This window comes from Musa acuminata, chromosome BXJ1-7, assembly GCF_036884655.1.
Source record: "Musa acuminata AAA Group cultivar baxijiao chromosome BXJ1-7, Cavendish_Baxijiao_AAA, whole genome shotgun sequence".
In the NCBI taxonomy this organism is placed as follows: Eukaryota; Viridiplantae; Streptophyta; class Magnoliopsida; order Zingiberales; family Musaceae; genus Musa; species Musa acuminata.
This window is the reverse complement of record NC_088333.1, coordinates 4,707,864-4,727,105: the sequence shown is the minus strand read 5'-3', so window position 1 is coordinate 4,727,105 and position 19,242 is coordinate 4,707,864. Positions and strand designations below refer to the sequence as shown.

Here is a 19,242-nt window from a genome sequence, read left to right as displayed (position 1 = left end):
AAATATACTGTTGGATGTAACACAATGAAACAATCTAACACTTTTATGTTCCTGAAGCCTCAGATAAGGCTGTGCATAAGAGATGAAGCAGGAAGTCAGCAGCATATAGGATGACACATAAGAGGAAGATTCAACTGCATCATTATTATTATACTTGATAAAAAATTCTTTGCTAGTTTAATTCCCATAAGATAGAACTCTAAATTAGCTCCACATAATCCAAAAAAAAATCAATAATTAATAGAATGAAGCTAAAAAGATCATCCTTCCTAAAACCACATTCATGATATACATTATAATTATCCAAACTGACAAAAGGACTTGTCTCATGGTTCTGATAGACCAGCAAACTTACATTCTCACCTTAATTTAAGGTTTGATGTCAAGACAAATAGATATGCAAAGATATATTCAATGTCAAAAACCTTTCTCAATTTGGATATCTTTTTGAAAACTTTGTTATATACAACCCAAATAACTTGGAAAACTTTTTTCAAGGATAACAGTGCCTGATCTCTCAGTGTTTGTGAGGTGAGTTCTACTTCTAATCTTATTTTCTATATAGCTACAGGAACATCATCCATTAATAATGTAATATATTGCACCATAAACATGCAAAGATATATTATATGAAAGAATCATTATATGTCATTCACTCGGTTCATTGATAAATACACACAATGTCAACTGGACAAACATCTTTTTTACATCCATTTTGATGAGAGAGAAAAGGAATTAATAAAGTCAAGAGCTTATACAAAGTACCTTTCAAACAAGTCACAGCATAAAAGGATTTAAAACATCAACAGTGAATCACAGATACGTTGGATGTTTCCATTGATTACTCTTAATAACTGGATGGATCATCTAAAACACCACAGCACACAATGATGGCTAATTTTGTTGAACAACAAATAATAGTTGTGCCCAGAACAATTTGTCCCTGATTCAACAAGTTTCCAGCTGATTGTCCCCACTTCAATAAAGTTCATCTGTGATCCTTAATCTTCATCTGTGGATGATCATACATCACGGCATCAAATCTAAATGAATAGCTCGAAGGTTGACTTCTAATGTGTCAAAACACAGACAACTAAGAGAACCAAAACATAGAGAAGTGACAGGAAAGAAAATAAGTAAACTACAATAACATAGAGTCCACACAAGAACATTTAAACTAATGTTTTTATTCCATAAAATATAAAATAAAATAAAATAAAAGTAGAGATATTACATTAAAGCAGATTATTAATCAGAGATGAAGTACTCGATACACAACAATAGTTGTGATTTAGAGTGTCTTCGATCGACAAGAAACAATAACTGATGGGACAACGTTCTGAACAGAAAAAAACAATTTTTGCAGCAAAGCAGAGGGGTGAAGGTGAGGGAAGGGATTGGGAGCTCAGTGGAAGGAGAAGTCGTTTAGTTGGTGAGAATGGCTCACGGCGATGACAACATATATCACCGCCACTGCCCACACCCGGTTCTTATACTCATCATAGCATCCTTCATCCATCCGACCCTCAGCTGCTGCAAAATCCAAACTAGAAATTAAAAAAAAAATCAATGTAACGGGCCATCGAACGGACCGATTCGCAAGAATAGATCGATCGGTGCCTCAAAATTTCACCTTTGCAGAAAATACAAAGATGACGGCTCGCTCAAACCGAAGGCGAGTTAAAAAAAACACCTTTTTTTCCCATTAAAAACAAAAGAAAACAAAATTGCAGGAGAAAAAAGGCACGGAGCGGGGGCTTCAGTGTGTGTAACAACAAAGATCAGATCATAGACTATGTCTCACTGAAATCCGCTAAGATCCTTAAGATCACTCATCATCAGCCAGACAAGAAAGAAAAAATTGTTAGGCCAATAGAGAGAACCATAAACATCCAAGGATCAAACAGAGCAAACAATGAACAAGACCCGTCCCCGAACGGTTTGGTGAGGAGGACGGAGGCATTCCTCATATAGTACGGGGGCGGCGAAGTTTAGGGTTAGGGTATGCGACTTGTGACTAGGGAGCGGCGACTCGAAACCGCCCGGACTAAAGATTGATCCTGGCCGTCCGATTCATCCAGATAACAGTCCAACTAATACTGGAGGAGGCTCGCGTACTTCTAAGGCCCATTACCAGCCCACTAAGTTGTGCTCATCCGCACGAATCTTGATGTTATTCATTCGGCCGCTAACTAATTAAAGATTACGCCTGTAATTAATTTATTTTAATATTTCGATTTTTATTTTTTAAAAAAAATTATATTATGATCTTTATATTTATAAAAATAAAATATTATAATTTTTATATAAGATTAAAATGATGATTTCATATGATTAAAATTTAAGAGACAGAGATTTTATTGAATCAATGGGGTTAAATGTTTTACTTTTCGTATATATAGGAACGTAATTTTTAAAAATATAAAAATAAAATATTAGAAGGAGAACCTAAATATCGCAAGAATACCTATCCATAACTCCTCCCGACAAACACTCTAGTGAGTAAGCGCTGTTGTCAACACTCGATACCTCTAGGTAAGAAGGACGTCTACCTTCCTTTCCTTGGGTGAACGTCTCTACCTTGACATAAACATTAATATGTTACTAGCATCTGTTCAACAATCATGATCTCTCCCCTCCATGATTAAGTGCAAGACATCTACTCATCCCATTCAATACCTTTATAGGTCTTACCCATCGAGTGCGAATACTCATCGACATAATACAAGTGATTGCCCCTCTCCAACCCCAATTGGGCTAGTATGCAACTCTAGTAAGAGATAATCTTTAATTAGTCCGAGAACTATTGATCGTAGCATATCTTATGCCAAATATAGTAGAAGATTCTTATGGGATGAATATTGGCGATGAATATGAGTTTGCCATTGAAAGGTTTCTGTATGCCACTAAATCCATGAGATGTGACTTTATTTTTATTATTAGTGATGGATCTCAATAATTAGAGTTTTTATTTACCTATTTGTTTAATATCGATTTATGTTAATATGAATTTTGATTTGAATAATGTTGGTGTCTCCGCTCTCATAATTGATAATGCTTGGGATTTATCTTTAATAGATAACTATTTTGGAAAATATCTAATAATGAAATATCTCACCCTCCTAATGATAACATTAGATTGAAATTGCAATGTCAAGGACAACTATCAACTAAATATGTTAATCGATTCCTTTCTAGTACATATTCATATTGTATAGATTAGACTATGGTCCATTGCTAATATTCCTAAAGTCTTATTAGATTAGATTATGGGTTGTCTCTCTTATTGCCCATGTAGTCAATAGGTTAAGGATTGATTGTTGGAGGTAGTTAGATGCATCCTATTTATCAGAATATTTTAAAAGATATTTTATTCATTTACGATTGAGTATAAAAACTCATAATCAATATTATGAGAGAGGGACTTATTAATTTGGGTGTCAAAGGGACTGGATCGAAAAATTTCTTTCGACCTCGTTCTTTGCATATGTGATACTTCCAAAGCTTCACGTTTTCATATCAAAAATACTTTGAACAATCTTGTATATATGAGTCCAGATCATGTCAGACTGATCAGGACTTCAACGATTTCTTTCCTTGACGTCATCTTTAGTTTGTTTAATATTTCATGAATAATAATAAGATTAAAATAATATATTAAATCGATAGTCAATTTTGTTAGGTTAAATAAATATGGACGAGATATCTATTTCTTAATGACGAGTAATAACAACGGGATATCTATTTCATAATATAGATTACGAAATAATAATAGATAGTATATTATTATAAATCGTATTCATGAAGATGAATGTTGAGTATATTAAGGCACTGACAACAAAAAAATGAGTTTACATAAAATCAGTTTTCTTTGGAAAAAAAAAGGAAACGTTAAACATAGAAACATTTTAGGATAAGTGTTTTGCTCGGCCACGAGAAACACTTTTAGGAAGCGACGGCGAAGCAAAACGTTTTAATCAATCGGACGGTTGGGATCGATTTAGTGTCTCGTAATAGCCGTTTCATTTCCCTTTTGTCGCTGTCATTATTACGTACACACAAACAGATTATTTTTGTTTGAGTCTCTCTCAGTATCCCAAATCCCTCGATCGGCCTCCTGTCGAATTAAGCAGCAAAAGAAGGGAAAAGCATAGCGGCCGCCACCGCATCCTTTCTATCTCCCAAAACCCTAATCTCCGATCGCCGCTACCGGAACCCTAACCCCGGAGCAATGGTTCGCTCTCCGCCTTCTTCTCAATCTGGCCGCACGTGTTAGGTTTTGGAATTCTCGAGTTTTGGGAAGGTTTCCGTCGTTTCTTATACCCTCGACTCCGTTCGTTCTGGTCAGTCTATGTTTGATGGAGGATTTCAACTATCGGATTCCTCTCGGTTTTTGACCGGGTTTTTTTTTGCTATAGAGTCTTGCTTCGATTTGGATCTGCCGTTTCACGGCCATTTAATCGGATTCCTTTCCTAATAGGTTAGGTTCTTCTGTTTAGTAGCGGGTTGCTGATTGTGATTGATCGTTTTTTTTTTTTTGGTGCTCTTTAGATGGGAAGAGGAGGAAGGGACAGACTGAACAACGAGCACACGTCGAGGCTTGAGGAGAAGGAACGTCGAACTGGGTGGGGCGTCGCCCCGCCCTCCAGACACCTGTGGGTCGGGAACTTGAGCTCTCACGTGACGCAGAACACTCTATACGAGCATTTCTTGAGGTTTGGGGATATTGAGAACATAGCTTATATGCCTGGCAGGAGCTATGCGTTTGTGAACTATAAGAAAGAGGAAGATGCTGTTATCGCATTGAGAGGGCTTCAGGGTTCCATTGTCGCCGGAAATTCTCTTAGAGTCGAGTTTGCAAAGGGGGTTAGTCATGAAAATCCCTGTCCGTTCCCAAATTTGCATTGCTTTAAGGTTTTGGGATCCACATGTACTTTGGAGCCATGTATTGCTTTATGCTCGACCTTTATCACATAGGATCTAACAAAGAAAGTTCCACTAAATATGCAAATCTATCAAATAATTCAAGCGTAATTTAAAATGTCTAGTGACTTTTTAGTATAGGTTCAAATAATAAGAGTTATGACATTTCATATAATCAATCATAATCGGCTTTCAGCATTCTTAATGATCGGTTGCAGTATAATTGCCATTCAATAGAACTACGTGACCTGAGCTCTTTTCTGTTTGGCATCATTTTTCATGATTCACCGCTTCGATGTCTCCATTGAACTTGCATGTCCAATTTGCTACCGTTGTGATGTCTTCGGTTCTCTGAGATACATTGATTATTGTCAGAACTTTGAAATGCACATGTATGCTAAGATTGCATGCGCTTCAAGTGGCAAGCATGTGGTGATGAAAAATAAATGAAAATATTATAATTTGAGGAAAGTAAGAAATACAAAATGCATTTAAAAAGGTCAGCCACCTCAGTGCATGGCTAACTTTGTCTTTTTTTTCCCTTTCTCCTTCCCTCTTAAATTGCATGTGTCAAACCTTCCAAGTTTAACATCTCATGATCCTTAAAACTCATTACGATAGGCTGGTTTAATTCTTCAAAGTTTGATTTTAATTCTAATGAGATGTGGAAACTTTAATCAGCAGGTCATTATCAACTAGTGTGATCAAAAGCAAGCACAATAAAGAGAATTGACGATATGGAACAAACAAAATTATAAAGAAGCTGCTACTAATGTTTGATACACATTGTTGCAATCTACTGCTCCATGTTTACTAGCATTCCACATCATATAATGGTGATATTTGGCATAGATTAACTTGATTTAGTTTTAAGAATTTCATCAACAAATGCTTTTGTGTTATAAAGGCATTAAGATAAAATCTTCTTGTCGACTGAAACAGTCATCTATTTTAATATAGCATTAAGACATCAAGCCGATAAATTATTGGTGTTGCTATAGAAAATTTACTAATGAAATAACGTACCACACTTATCAATTTGTATATGAAGCATGGTCCCTTAGGAACATGATTATAAATAGGTAGGTAGTTTCTGAATGAAATTAGTCAACATAGTTCCCTGTCCGTAGCAAACTATGTTATATTCAATGAATTTCACTAGTTCAGGAGTGCGGTTTGTTTCTATAAATATGTGGAGTTTAAGAGAGAGATTGTAACACATCTATGAATGGTAGCTCAAAATTCTAACTACAAGAAATGTTTTATAGTCTCGAATAATTGCTGAAATTGCACATATTTTACATTTCTGGTGCCCTTCCATATATTTATCTAATCTTCCATCTTTAACTTTATTTATTTGCGAGGAAAATTGTTTGTCACCTCTGAAAAAAATAATGAAAAAACTTTAGATTCTCACCAAACTAGCTGAGTCTGTTTAATTCAATATAATAGAAAATGCAAGGATAATGAGTCTCTGCCTGAATTTTTATCTATTATGATTTCAAAAAGTCTCCTATATGTTTTATCAAGTGCTTTTTTTTAATCTAAGGACTCAGATTATTACATGCTTTTTTAGTAGATGAAACTAAGAACTAAGAGGTATAAGAAGACATTTCAATTAAATAATAAGAAAATTATGTATATTTACAGTGTCCCATTAAATCGGTTGGAACATCTTCCAGAATCAAACACATATATCCTGCTACTGTTAACAACTTTGTTTTTTCCCCAAGAGAGAATTTATTGTCCATCTGGCACCTATGCAAACAGTTTTAAAATGAAGCCCTATTGTTCACATTTAAAACTCATTTCAGGTTGCACTTATGTTATTCATATGAGTAAACAGATGTTCCCGTTTTCAAGCAAATGATTTGCCATAATTTGAGAATGCTACAATATTGTATAATGAAGTAGCCACCACCATCTTACTCATATTGTCCTTTCTATGTAATGTATGTTGACCTTTTCCTTATCACCTCACCCTGTACTCTCTTCATTATGGAAGACTGAGTTTAATCACCTGGCAAGTTCCATCAATCTTGGGTGCAAGGGATTTTGGAAGATGATTTGAACTCTAGAGTTTTGTAGGATGGTGGTTGGATAATGTTTAGTTGCTTCCATCACATTCTGATGCTAACATCATACAATAACTAAAGTGTCTCTAAACTTACTTGGATCATTGTGGAAAAATAAATCCATAACATGAAATATTGAAGATTCTTTCATGAGTCAGAGCTCTCTGCTGAATCATTATCTAACCATTTATATTAAATTTGTGGCATTGCCATGTGAGCTTGATCAGTCAAATTATTCACATCCATACAGGGGAAGGTACATCATTGGGTAATTGGTTTTTATGGCAGCTCTTCCATGATGCGTTAAAAATATGAGTGGTCCTTAGCACAATAATGTTGTGGCTATATCCATATCACCATTAATGGAAAAAACAGTAGTGTTTAAGATTCTCTAGAATGATTCAAGGTAATGGAGGTTGAAGCAATATTATAACATGTGTTCCACATTTAATGTGTTTGAAGAAGCATATAGTCATGATTAGAGGATTTCATTTTTCCTTTTCCTTGATAAGAACTTGATGTTCAGCAAGAAATTCTGAGAAGATTGGTTACTGCTTTAACAATTAACATATTACTATTGGACACAACAACCAGATCCTCTGTATAATCGGTTCCTCAGAGGCTGTTGATTTAGCCTACTCATGTGGTCTGGAAGGGAGCTATCCTTTTCAACCGGCCCTACTGTATCACCTGCATGTTGTTCTTGTCGTGCTAACTGGACAAGTACTTCTCATTGTTCCAATATGATGTGTATACTAATTCACCATCTTGAAACTTGTTATTTGTACACTACAACCTGCTTCTTGCTTGTGTCCAATGTGGTTTATCTACCAGCTCATATAATAATATGTACAGAAATTCTTCCTTTTGTTACTTGTTTCCCAGCTACAGAATTTTCTTCAATGTCTTGTAGAGGTTGAAAGGGGCCTTACTTTTTTTTACATTTAGCAATATCCTAGGCTTCGCAGAAATAAGTTATAGTCATTTTTAAAATTTATAAAGTATGCACATGACTAATGTACTACTAACTTTTCTAGTAGTACTTATAATAAACATTTGCATAACCTGGTCGAAGCACAGGATTCTCTGGTTTGCACCAAAAGCATGTTTGGTCGTGAGACTGTATTTTATTTATAATATCAATTATGAGACATAGTATAGGACTTATAAAGGCAAAAAAGGTGCAATAGAATATAAGCTGTACATGCCAGTTATGGTGGATTACAAAATGGCATTCTAAGTTCTGAATGATCTTCACATGATGTTATTATAAAATGCTGCAATTTATCTCCTATACCATTCGAGAAGTTTAGTACCATTAACTTGTAGCTTTAAAATAGCTACAGGTGAATGTAATATCCCTGCAGCCTAAACTTCACTAAGAATAATGTGAAGTGGTTGCAAGATACTGTGAACATTATTGAACTGATTGAATGACAACGTAAAATGTCAGCAATAACAACTATCGAAAGCTCACATCATTTTGTTTGCTGGAATTTGAGTCCACAGAATTCTTGTCACCCTAATGTGAAGTATGGATTATTGTTTTTCTACTAATTCTAATAAGCTAAATCTGAAGAAACTACATGTATGTTTTTACTAAATTGTTTCCAGATGTTTCAAAAAGGGCCACAATGTGACATCTACACAACATGAAAGCTTCTTAGGTGCCATAAAAATCCATTTTGTTATTTGTTGTAAACACTTCCTAGGTCTTTCTTTCTCTCTCTTCAGACCATCATTTGAACTAACTTACTCACCTAATCAGTTTTGGATGATCTGTTTAATCCTGTGTAAAGGTATATTAACCACAAGACTTCAGCAGAAAAAAATACTGGTTAAATATAAAAGCCATCAAATTACAATTTTTTTCTTATGAACTCTTCTTGGGTTTTCCTTTTATTTCCCTCGTGCTATAACTTCAATCAACTCACCTTACATAAACAGTTCTTGTGTTTTTATGGATGGTCCATTTAATCCTTGGTTATGGTCTTATACTGCAAGACTTCACCAAGAACAATCCACATGAAGTCTGCAAGAAGTTTTGGATTGGTAGTTGTTAACGTCTTGTGACTTATAAAGCCTGTCATCTTATTATGTTCAAGAATTGATACTTCTACTCTTTCTGCTACAGTTTAAACAAGATGTGAAACTCATTTTTTGGAAATCCACCATGTTGGGTGGCAGATTCCTTTGTTAATCTTGAAGTTTAAAAGCCAAATATTTTTGCATAACAATTAGCCAACATATATTCTGTTTGTGAGTAAACCATGCATCACATTGATTTCTGTGATCAGCAAAAGGTGCTGTAAGAAGTGGCATGTTTCTTTAAACAATTTGTTATTGAAATTAAAGTAATGAAAGTCCTGATTGCTCAATACATTAGTCATGTGTTACAGCTAAATTCTAGCCAAAGGGAAATGCCATCTTAAACACAATTAAATTGTTACATAACTAATATGGAATCCATATTCAGAACTTCATGTTAGATTCACATGCGAGAATGGTGGACACGTAGATCAGTGACATTTATCATTTATGGTTGGATAGATGAAGTGTATGGACTTTGAAGTTACAAGTTTAATCATAACAGGTTGCAAATTATACTAAAAAATGCATGATCTGTGTGTCAAAGATGAGGTGGCTCAGCAGAGATTTCTTTAAGGATGAGAACCATATGCATGTGTTAGCCCTTGACAGGCACCTTGGGATCTGCCAAAGCTCAGTTAGACCCAGACCGACCCTCCACTCAACTAACTTTGATGGTGAGTGACTTGAGATAATATGAGGCTGTTAATGTGTTGAGAGATCCTGAATAGTGGTGGTGCTTGTTTTTCTGGAGAGGTGTAAGGAATTGATGAATATGATTAACAAGGAAGTTTGTTTGCCCTTGACAGGCACCTTGGGATCTGCCAAAGCTCATTTAGACCCAGACCGACCCTCCACTGAACCAACTTTGATAGCGAGTGACTTGAGATAATATGAGGCTGTTAATGTGTTGAGAGATCCTGAATAGTGGTGGTGCTTGTTTTGTTGGAGAGGTGTAAGGAATTGATGAAGATGATTAACAAGTTTGTTTGTTTGAAAACAATTGAGAAAAGGCTGTAAGCTAGATGGCCCGAATCATAGAACTAACTGATATTTGGTATAAATTTTGACAGTTGAGGTTATTCACATTCACAATTGACTTACATTATTTATCTAATTTTCCCATTGTTTTCTTTGCTTTTATTTTAGTATGGGTAGCTGATGATCATCTTTATTGGACAATTGATTAATAGATATGTGGATTATCTTCTATCAAATAATTTTGGGACCCTTGTCCTGAAGATGTATAATTTAATTGAAATAGAATACCAAAAATTGATTTGATGTGAATCTCATCATACAGAAAAGTAAATTTGTTGTTTGAGCTTAACTGACCTGCCCAAATACGTTCATCTATTGTTTCTTTTGTTATTTATGTTCCTTAAGGTTACATGAATAACTCTAAACTCTACCATGGTTGATGTTGTTGTATAGTTATTGCATAACTTGTTAACAATGAAAAGTTTCACTTGTGAAATAGTTACTTCTTGATTTGCAGTGATCAATTCCAAATGTAGATTTAGCTTCAGTATAAGGGTGGTACACCATATTATTCTTTTCATGATTAAAAACTTGTCGCAAACAATTTACTCAATCATATTTTGCAATGGGTCTTGACTAATAGGTTTTCTTTATAAAACGGATCCATATTGAAGATTTTCTGCTGAAGTCATCTGTCATCAATAAGGGAAGGGAAGAAAACAAAAAAAACAAAAGAGAAGAGAACATGTTCACACCTCAAGATATTGATAATGAATTCTAGGTTTAGTTTAAAAAGTTCGTTATCACTTGTTGACATCTGATGTATCTTTTTCTTTCTTTCACTTTCAAGAATTTAGTAAGGTTAGGCTGTCTACATTTCTTCTTAATGCTTGTGCCATCATTTGGCACGATGAATGATAAAGATACATATTATTGTAAGTTATATTGCCAAAAGTGTGTTAATGCATTTTGCTTTTAGACTAAACCTTTAAGATCCTCTGGTCCTCTGCTAAGTTAACTCATGATGTTCCAACTACGTAAATTAGTGTCTTTACTTAAGAAAATGAGACAGAATATCTAGGCATGCTGTTTGTAGAAGAATTAGGGTATTGACAAGCATAAATTAAGCTAGCCAGTATTTTGAATGATGGTAGATTGACAGCTACATGAGTTAAAATCTTGTTGTAAGATCTGTAGGATGAGATTCTGCTTTCACAGTGCAGCATCTGATCTACTGATGGTAAAAGAGATGGAGAGAGAGGATTTGTAAGATCACTACTTCCTGAAAAATAGAGTTGTGGTTGGCTGTTTGTGAATTATGGCATTCATTTTTTAGTAGAATTGATTCCACGATTCTGTGCTTTATGAGGTTTCCTGAATCTGAGAATTATTTGATTTATGTGATTTATTTGGGGTATACTTTGACAGTTTGAAGTCTAATTGTCCATAACTATTGAAGCTAGCCAGTTGGCTTTTGCAAAAGCTTCTTCATATGCTTTATTTGGTAATCTGGTGTGGTATGCGTTCACAAGTTCTGGATTTTTTGACCATTCACATTGCTGCAAATCAGGAATATATATTGTCTCTGGTCTTGTTTGAGAACCCTTCTTTGATCATCTTGATCAATTGAGGAATTCAATCTCAAGCAGTTCACTTTGTCAAAGTCTAAAGTTGAGTGTCAGTCTTTTGTTTTTTCTTTTCTATATTTCTAGGGTTCTAAATATACAACAACAAGTCACAGTATCCCAAATATTTGGGGCCAACTATATGGATCTTTTGCTACCATTGAGCTTCATACAAAGCTAGGGTTCTAAATATCTGTTATATAAACTTTTGCTTAAAACTGTCAGGTGTTAACTTTTGTATATATGCAACAATATTGATATACTCAAAGTCCGGGTAACTACTTTGTATATCTGGTAAATTTTTGTTAGGTGCATAATATTACTGTCAATATCCAACACTGCGAGTCTACAAAGCTTAACTTATATATTTTTAGTATTCATTTATCTCAGAAAATTCAATTACAGGACAGGGCTTCAGTATCATCACAGGATGATGGATATTCACAACTCGAGGAAAGATATTCTATTGAACGGGGAGAACCACTGTTCCGAAGAGATGTAAGAGCACATCGCCAGAGTCCTGAAAAATCACATGAGAAGAATAAGGGAAGTAGAAGTACAGAGCCTAGTGAAGTGCTGTGGATAGGGTTCCCAGTGTATCTCAATGTTGAAGAAGAAGCTTTAAGTAGGGCTTTCTCACCATTCGGTGAAATTGAGAATATCGCTACATTTCCTGGTCGCAGTTATGCCTTTGTTCGGTACCGAAGTATAGTTGCAGCTTGCAGGGCTAAAGAAGCTCTTCAAGGAAAGCTATTTAACAATCCCCGTGTGCACATATGTTTTGCCAGAAGTGAGTTCTCAACAGAGTCTGGAAGAAACTCTAGCAGTGCTCCCATTCTGCCACATCTGAAACCGAATTACCAACCTGGTCTGAGTGGTCAAAGTCCTGAACCTTCCCACTGGGGTAGAGGCTTTGATAGCCATATAGGAGAGTTTCCAATAGCGTCTCCTCAAGATGCAAGTTTTATACGACCTGGAGATGCAAGTTTCACTGGTTTTGAAGGAAACAGTTCTATACGACCTGGTGCAGGTCCAGGGTCCATTTTTACTGGTGATATTGAACATAACAGATTGCAAGAATTGGGTTCAGAAAGGAGGATGTCAGAAGAACTTTATGAGCGTTACAGAAATAGTCCTGCAGCAGAAAGACATGGCCGATGGCATGATGTTCCTTTTGAGAGACTGCAAAGAACTCCGCCACTTGATGATTCATGGGGTGTAGAGGATCACACTTTTCCATTACCTAAGAAGCCAAAAATAGACACATTTTCTGACAAAGAACTTCCTGAATATCCATTCTCTGACATAGAACAAGGAAAACGTGATTTTGGCCTGCCGAAGTTCTCCCCAAATTTGCCATATGGTACTGCCTATAATAAAAGTTTTGAGTCTGTTCCTTTTGATCACAAAGGGGCACCTCAACATTTGAGGACTATAAATGGTCCACTTGCAGATAGTGATGAATCATGGAGAATGCTTGATAGTTCAAGTGCAGGCCCTGGTCCTTTACCTTTAAATGCAGCCAAGCTACAAAGACCAAGCCCTGAGCTTCATCAGCCTCCACGGATTCTAGAATGGAAGTGGGAGGGAACAATAGCGAAGGGAGGCACAACAGTTTGTCGGGCTCGTTGCTTTCCTGTGGGGAAGGTCCTTGATTTTATGTTGTAAGTTGCTCGCCATATTGCTTTGGTATTTTTGAGATTTAGTTGGTTTTATAACTTAAGAAAAGCAATAATAGTTAAGTTTGAAGCAATTCTGTTAAACAACCTATTTCTTTACACTTTATATTTGCTGATCAGATTTCATATTTGTACTCAGTTTTTCGCAACCTATTTCTTTGCTTGATTATGTGCTTCTCTACTATACAGTTTATCATGTTCCATTCCTCATTACATCGTTGCTTTATAGTTAGGTTAATGACCACCACTATTTTGTTTTTAATTTTACACGTTACCTTTATCTCATTAATTATTATTTGCAGACCAGAGTTCTTAAACTGCACTGCAAGAACAGGCCTTGATATGCTTGCAAAACATTATTATCAAGCAGCTGGTACTTGGGTGGTGTTTTTTGTTCCAGAAACTGATGCAGATATAGTCTTCTACAATGAGTTCATGCATTATCTGGGGGAGAAGCAGCGCGCAGCTGTTGCAAAACTGGGTGAAAAAGTTACTTTGTTTTTAGTGCCACCATCGGATTTTTCTGAACAAGTTCTGAAAGTACCCGGAAAGGTGAGCATCTCTGGTGTAATTTTAAAGTTTAAACAGCCTGGCTCCAACTTTGGTTCTCTTCACCATCCTCTGGAAGCTGGAGAACCAAAATTGCCACCCCTTGTGCATCAGCCAAATGATGTTGTTAGACGTCATGAAGACACATCATTTGCAAAGCCTAAATCCCCTGATTTAAGGGCATTCTCTCAGGGACAGAACTATTTTAGCCCATCATCAGGACTACTACCCCCACCTCCCCCTACTTTCCCACCACCACAGAAACGAGGTGACAATTTTCCTTATTCAGGATCTATGCATTCCATGGAAAAGCTACCTGACTATCACATAGAGAGCAGACAGGATCAACCTCAGCCCCCAAGTCCTGCAATATCATCAAAGTGGTCTAATCAAATGCACATTCCAACTTCTGATCATGGGGATTTTCCTCCCACAATGCCAAGTGCTGTGTCACATTTATCTAGTAATTCTGATGCAGAATCATACCTACTGGGAAATCATAAAGTTGCACAAGGATCTGCTTCAAGAAATTATGCACCTGAAAGTTCAGGTATTCCCACCCTTAATAGCAAGTACCCCACACAAGAGGGAACTAAACCCCAAGTTTCTTCAAACTTGCCACTTTCTCTACAACCAGAGCAACTTGCACAACTAGCAGTTCTTCTGGGGCAACAAAAACAAGCAGGCAAAGAACCAGCTTTATCAGCAGATGGTCAGACCAAACTGGCAAACTTGTTGCAGATTTCTAGTTCACATGCCCAGTCTCCTGTGATGACTGTCCAGGCCACGGATCCACATGCTCAGACCTCTACAACACATGCCTATTCTTCTTTACCTCCTAACTTGCTAGGTACCCAACTCAACCAAGTGCCACAATACCAGCAGCATCCATCAAATGTTCCTGCAGTGCAACCAGTAGTAAACCCTGGACAACAAAATAATCAGCAAGCACCAAATAACTCTCGGGAAGACGCAGAAGCGGATCCCCAGAAGCGTTTGCAGGCAACTTTGCAGCTGGCAGCAGCTCTACTTCAACAGATCCAGCAACAATCAAAAACTGCCGATCAACATTAGACTGGAGAAGGTACACACTTTCTGCATTATCTTTTCTCCTAATTGTATTTATTGCTGAATGAATAACTCAACTGAAGCTAAGATGCATGCATTTCCTAATCAATAATTTATGAGAATCTGGGATGGACACCTGAATGTGTTTGTTTTCATGCTATTACTGTTTCTCTCATAATTGAAATACAATTTTCATCCTTACAATATTACAGAGTCTTAATTAGTAGAGGAAAAAATATTCAAATAGAAATTGAATCAGGAAAAGGAAAAAAAAAAAAGAAAGAGAACTTTCATGCTGACCTTATTAGCAAGCTAATGATTCCTTACAATCATAGATGCTTGTATTTTTTATTTTGACTTGGTCTGCATTTTTGTGTGTGGAAAGATTTCTCTTTTATCCATTGTATCTTTGAATTTGATATATCCTCTCAGCTTTTTCAGCCATTATACATTGTTTCGTGTTCATTTATTATCCCTCAGATTATTGAACATTTCTATGCTTTGGAATTACTTTTCTTTTGACTGTAAATTGTTTTGTTTGAGCTTCATATAATGAATAGAGCACATTTTATTAGCTTGGATGTAATAATAAGTACTTGGAGTTATTTCAATGGTATAAATTATTGAAGGGAAGTTTCCTTTTCCCTGGTTTCATGAAGAAATCCAATTTTTATCTTTATCAACATTTTCCAAATATGAATGAACATACTGAACTTCACTCAGGATCAGTATCAGATTATTGGTATATAAACCTCCATCTAGTATTGGTGTCATCATAACAAAGTTCTGATCCTCCACTGTACGAAACTTTATGGCGAGTGGCACATAATGTCAGATGTTCAGTAATGGTCTCAATTTTCTGATAAAGCTTAAACCTGGAAAGATTAGAGATGGAGAGGTAAGAATGTCCGTTTCACGGATGGAAATGCATCTATTGGTATGAATTTGATCAGTCTTACCAGATGCATTGGTTGTAACTCAAATAGTTCTCTACAAACTACAATGCATTTACATGAAGGTTGAGATAGAATTCTAGAAAATACAAATAATTTCCTTGATAATCAGATGCAACAGGAAACATTAAGAAAATGTAGATAGCCTCTATCACTTCCGAAGTGTCCCAACAAATGTACTAACGAAAAGCAGAAGATGACAAGATCACAAACTATTAATCATGGAGCACATATACTAACGGTTAAACAGATAACTGATTACCTATTCAAATTCACTTGTTTACCACATCATGCTTCAGCATTAACTAGAACAAAATATTGAAGTAACTAAATCTCTTCCAAAAATCTGAGAAGCAGCAACTAAGCACAGTAACATACTGTGCATCTATGAGAATTTATTATAAGCTCCATCTCCAACTCTGCCAGTTGGTTCACCTCAGCTTTAAAAATGCACAACAAAACAATATTATTAGATATATGTACAACATTAATAGTTTTAGAACTACTGCAACCAGATTATTTGGTATCCCTTGCATATGATCCATCCATTTTTATTGTTTTTTGGAATATTAATCCTCCATTTTATATTCTGCACATAAATTTTTGAACCCGTTATTTTATGAAACCATATCCTCTTCGATCATGAACATTAGTTAATCTGTCAACTGTCTTCTCGTCATAAACTATAAAAAAAATCTTTTATCCCTTGGGTACAACTTTCCTCAGCTTGTGACTTGACCAAAGGGTTTTTTTTAAAATGAAAACTTCTCCAAGAAAAGGACAAGGGTAGAGAGGATAGAGATAATTACTTTCAATGCCAAATGGATAAATAATTCTTAAACAGTAAAAGTGTCCTATTGATGACCTAACATTGTTAGTGGAATATACTTGTAATATTCCATTAGACAATCCTTATATTGGACATACACTGTTAATAAGCCTTTCATGGGATAGGCTCTATTTTTCCCTCTTCCATTCTCCAGCCAAAAGGCCATGTTATCCATTATCCCTTTTGTATATATCATACATATATATCTTAGTTCTGGTCAAATGCAAGTAAGAGTTCTGGATTATTAAGTAAAAATGATGGAGCACTCTTTTGTAAAAAAAAAAAAAATATCAACGATTTTTCTTATCATATTTGATCAATTCTTCTGTTTTGAAGAATAACATGTACTGAGCTCTTCAGAAAGAGCAAGGAGCAATCCCTCTCACATGCTGACACCTTTAACTCATATTTATTTGATGCATTGAGAGAATATATTGGATGGTCCAATATAAGCAACTATTCGACATAAATCAAGATTCTTTATATTGGCCAGGCCAGTCTGTTTATCTACTAACGTACAAAATGTGGTACCCCAATGTGGCTGGTATCAGTATCAAAATGTGGATCTCGATACCAGTACATATATTTTTATTGCTTTTTAATTTAGTTCAACCACATTCTGCGATATGGATCTGTATGCGGTCCAGTATATGGTAATGTACCAATTTCATAGGTTACTAAAACTGGTATCAAATTGGCAGTTAATTCCTTGGCGTAAATAACAGTAATGTAAATGGAACATTATTAAGAACCCAACATCTGACATGCATTCCATAGACAATAGGTAATAAAGATGGTATTGCATCAGTTAGAAACTCACTGGCCCATTGGTAAAGCTTGGCAACACAACTGGATTGTTGCATTCAACTCAAGATAAAACTACTTTTGGGGACATGAAGAAACATCACATTTGGTGCTTTATTCTAAATAGAGTGGTGGTATCACACATGGTAATGGAAATAGGTTCTGTTCATGGACATGGAGTATCACCCAAAAGAGAATTATCCATCAATACTGATCTTGCTTCCCTAGTTGACAAGCCAAAACTATGACAGGAGTCTCGTTCACTGGGTTTGTGTGTTTTTTATAATACCAAATAAGATCCTTTTGAAATCAACAAATCAATTAAATACTCATCAAACATGGCAGTTGTCTTTCACATCCTTGCATCATATATTATGCATCAAAAAATGTATAATTGCATAGCGTGCTAAGATACATCACTCTACTTGACAGAAAACATGCACCTCTAGTTATGTAATATTTTTGCCTGATATATAACCATAAAATAAGTAGTAATGTGGTTCCATGACTATAAGCAAGAAATGAACAATTGCAGAAACATATTGCCCCAAGGAGGCTCCTATTCCATCGAAATCTCATGGCAAGTGGTCTGCATGTCATATTCTTAGCTTATCTGTTACTATCATATTATTATGAGCTGTTCCAGACGGGTATTTGGATTTCACATTTGGAGCTCTTGGATGGTTGATTTGAGTAAGATTGAAGATGACTAAATTATTTAATTTAATAAACATATCAGGCCAGCTTAGGTTCATGATTAGCATCGAAGTAACAATCTATTCTGGTTTGAGTTACACGTATAGCTCAGGCTATTTAGGAACAAATAAGAGTATTACAATGTCAACATATTTTGAATGCTTGTATTTGTTTTCAGCAACCAAATGATAGTGGTGGCTAATGAGCAGCAACATGGATTACAAAAAGATAGGAGGCAGTTGAGAGGATAAGTGCAATAGAGAAAAAAAAATTCAAGACTCGGACAGAAAGAGAGGACTTGCGCATGAATTGTTAAGTGCAATTTGTTGTCTTTATCGTATCCCTTTCTTTTACTTGTCCGGACAAATATAAAATTGCCACTTGATGAGATTTAGAGGGTGAAGTTGGTACTCACCATTTTCTAGACATTCTTAGATGTACTTGGGAGGTCAACACCAAATCATTTACTTTTCATGATTTTTATGTGAGAAGCTTGTTAAATGAGTTCCTAATCTCACCAGCAGTATATCTTGCAGAAGCTCTTGCAAACTTCGTTGTTAATTTTGCAGATCATGCACGCTGACACTTCAAGAATGATGATCTGGCATCATCTACCACCACCACTCTTCCTGCTTGTATGATTTGGGCGATGGCGGCGGCAGCAGCAGCAGCAGCTGCTGAGACATGCACTTCAGAGACAGTTAAACTAGATAATGTCAGTGGAACTTTTTTGGTCCATGCTGTTGTTGAACTTAAAGCTACACTTCGATCTTTCATTATGGTTTATCAGGTATCAATCCATGTTCTCCCTAATCCTCTCTTTCACTTGTTATCAGAGAAGTGCCTGTGAGTGGCAAAGCCTTCATTTTGATGCAGCTATGTTGTGTAGATACATTGTCTGCTGAATGAAACCCTAGTGTTTCCCATTCTGTATCTGCTTCTCGTGTATCGGAACTGAACGGCATGCTAACC

The 19,242-nt window shown here is 35.8% G+C and overlaps 1 protein-coding gene, 1 long non-coding RNA gene and 2 other non-coding genes across 9 annotated transcripts; 1 reads left to right on the top strand and 3 right to left on the bottom strand.

Annotated features, from left to right (window-relative positions):
- Nucleotides 1-688: 688 nt before the first annotated feature.
- On the bottom strand, nt 689-2,050 carry LOC108953329 (uncharacterized). The gene is made up of 2 exons (XR_001978966.2): nt 1,634-2,050; nt 689-1,533 (listed from the first exon to the last, which is right to left on the bottom strand). It is a non-coding gene; the product is annotated as an uncharacterized LOC108953329 (long non-coding RNA).
- On the bottom strand, nt 1,401-1,509 carry LOC135680184 (small nucleolar RNA Z152/R70/R12). The gene has a single exon (XR_010515426.1). It is a non-coding gene; the product is annotated as a small nucleolar RNA Z152/R70/R12 (small nucleolar RNA).
- On the bottom strand, nt 1,755-1,845 carry LOC135680182 (small nucleolar RNA R11/Z151). Its single transcript, XR_010515425.1, has one exon. It is a non-coding gene; the product is annotated as a small nucleolar RNA R11/Z151 (small nucleolar RNA).
- A 2,025-nt stretch (nt 2,051-4,075) lies between the features above and the next one.
- Nucleotides 4,076-19,199, top strand: LOC135582192 (flowering time control protein FPA-like). 6 transcript variants are annotated; one of them, XM_065191097.1, is made up of 5 exons: nt 4,076-4,234; nt 4,552-4,866; nt 12,098-13,356; nt 13,674-15,004; nt 18,840-19,199. In XM_065191097.1, the coding sequence occupies exons 1-4, from the start codon at nt 4,232-4,234 to the stop codon at nt 14,992-14,994; spliced, it is 2,898 nt and encodes a 965-aa protein (XP_065047169.1). In that variant the 5' UTR covers nt 4,076-4,231; the 3' UTR covers nt 14,995-15,004; nt 18,840-19,199. The 6 variants fall into 6 exon arrangements, with proteins under 6 accessions (XP_065047169.1, XP_065047164.1, XP_065047167.1 ...); XM_065191092.1 differs by having other exon boundaries at nt 12,083-13,356; XM_065191095.1 differs by having other exon boundaries at nt 4,076-4,303; nt 12,083-13,356.
- The last annotated feature ends 43 nt before the right edge of the window (nt 19,200-19,242 follow it).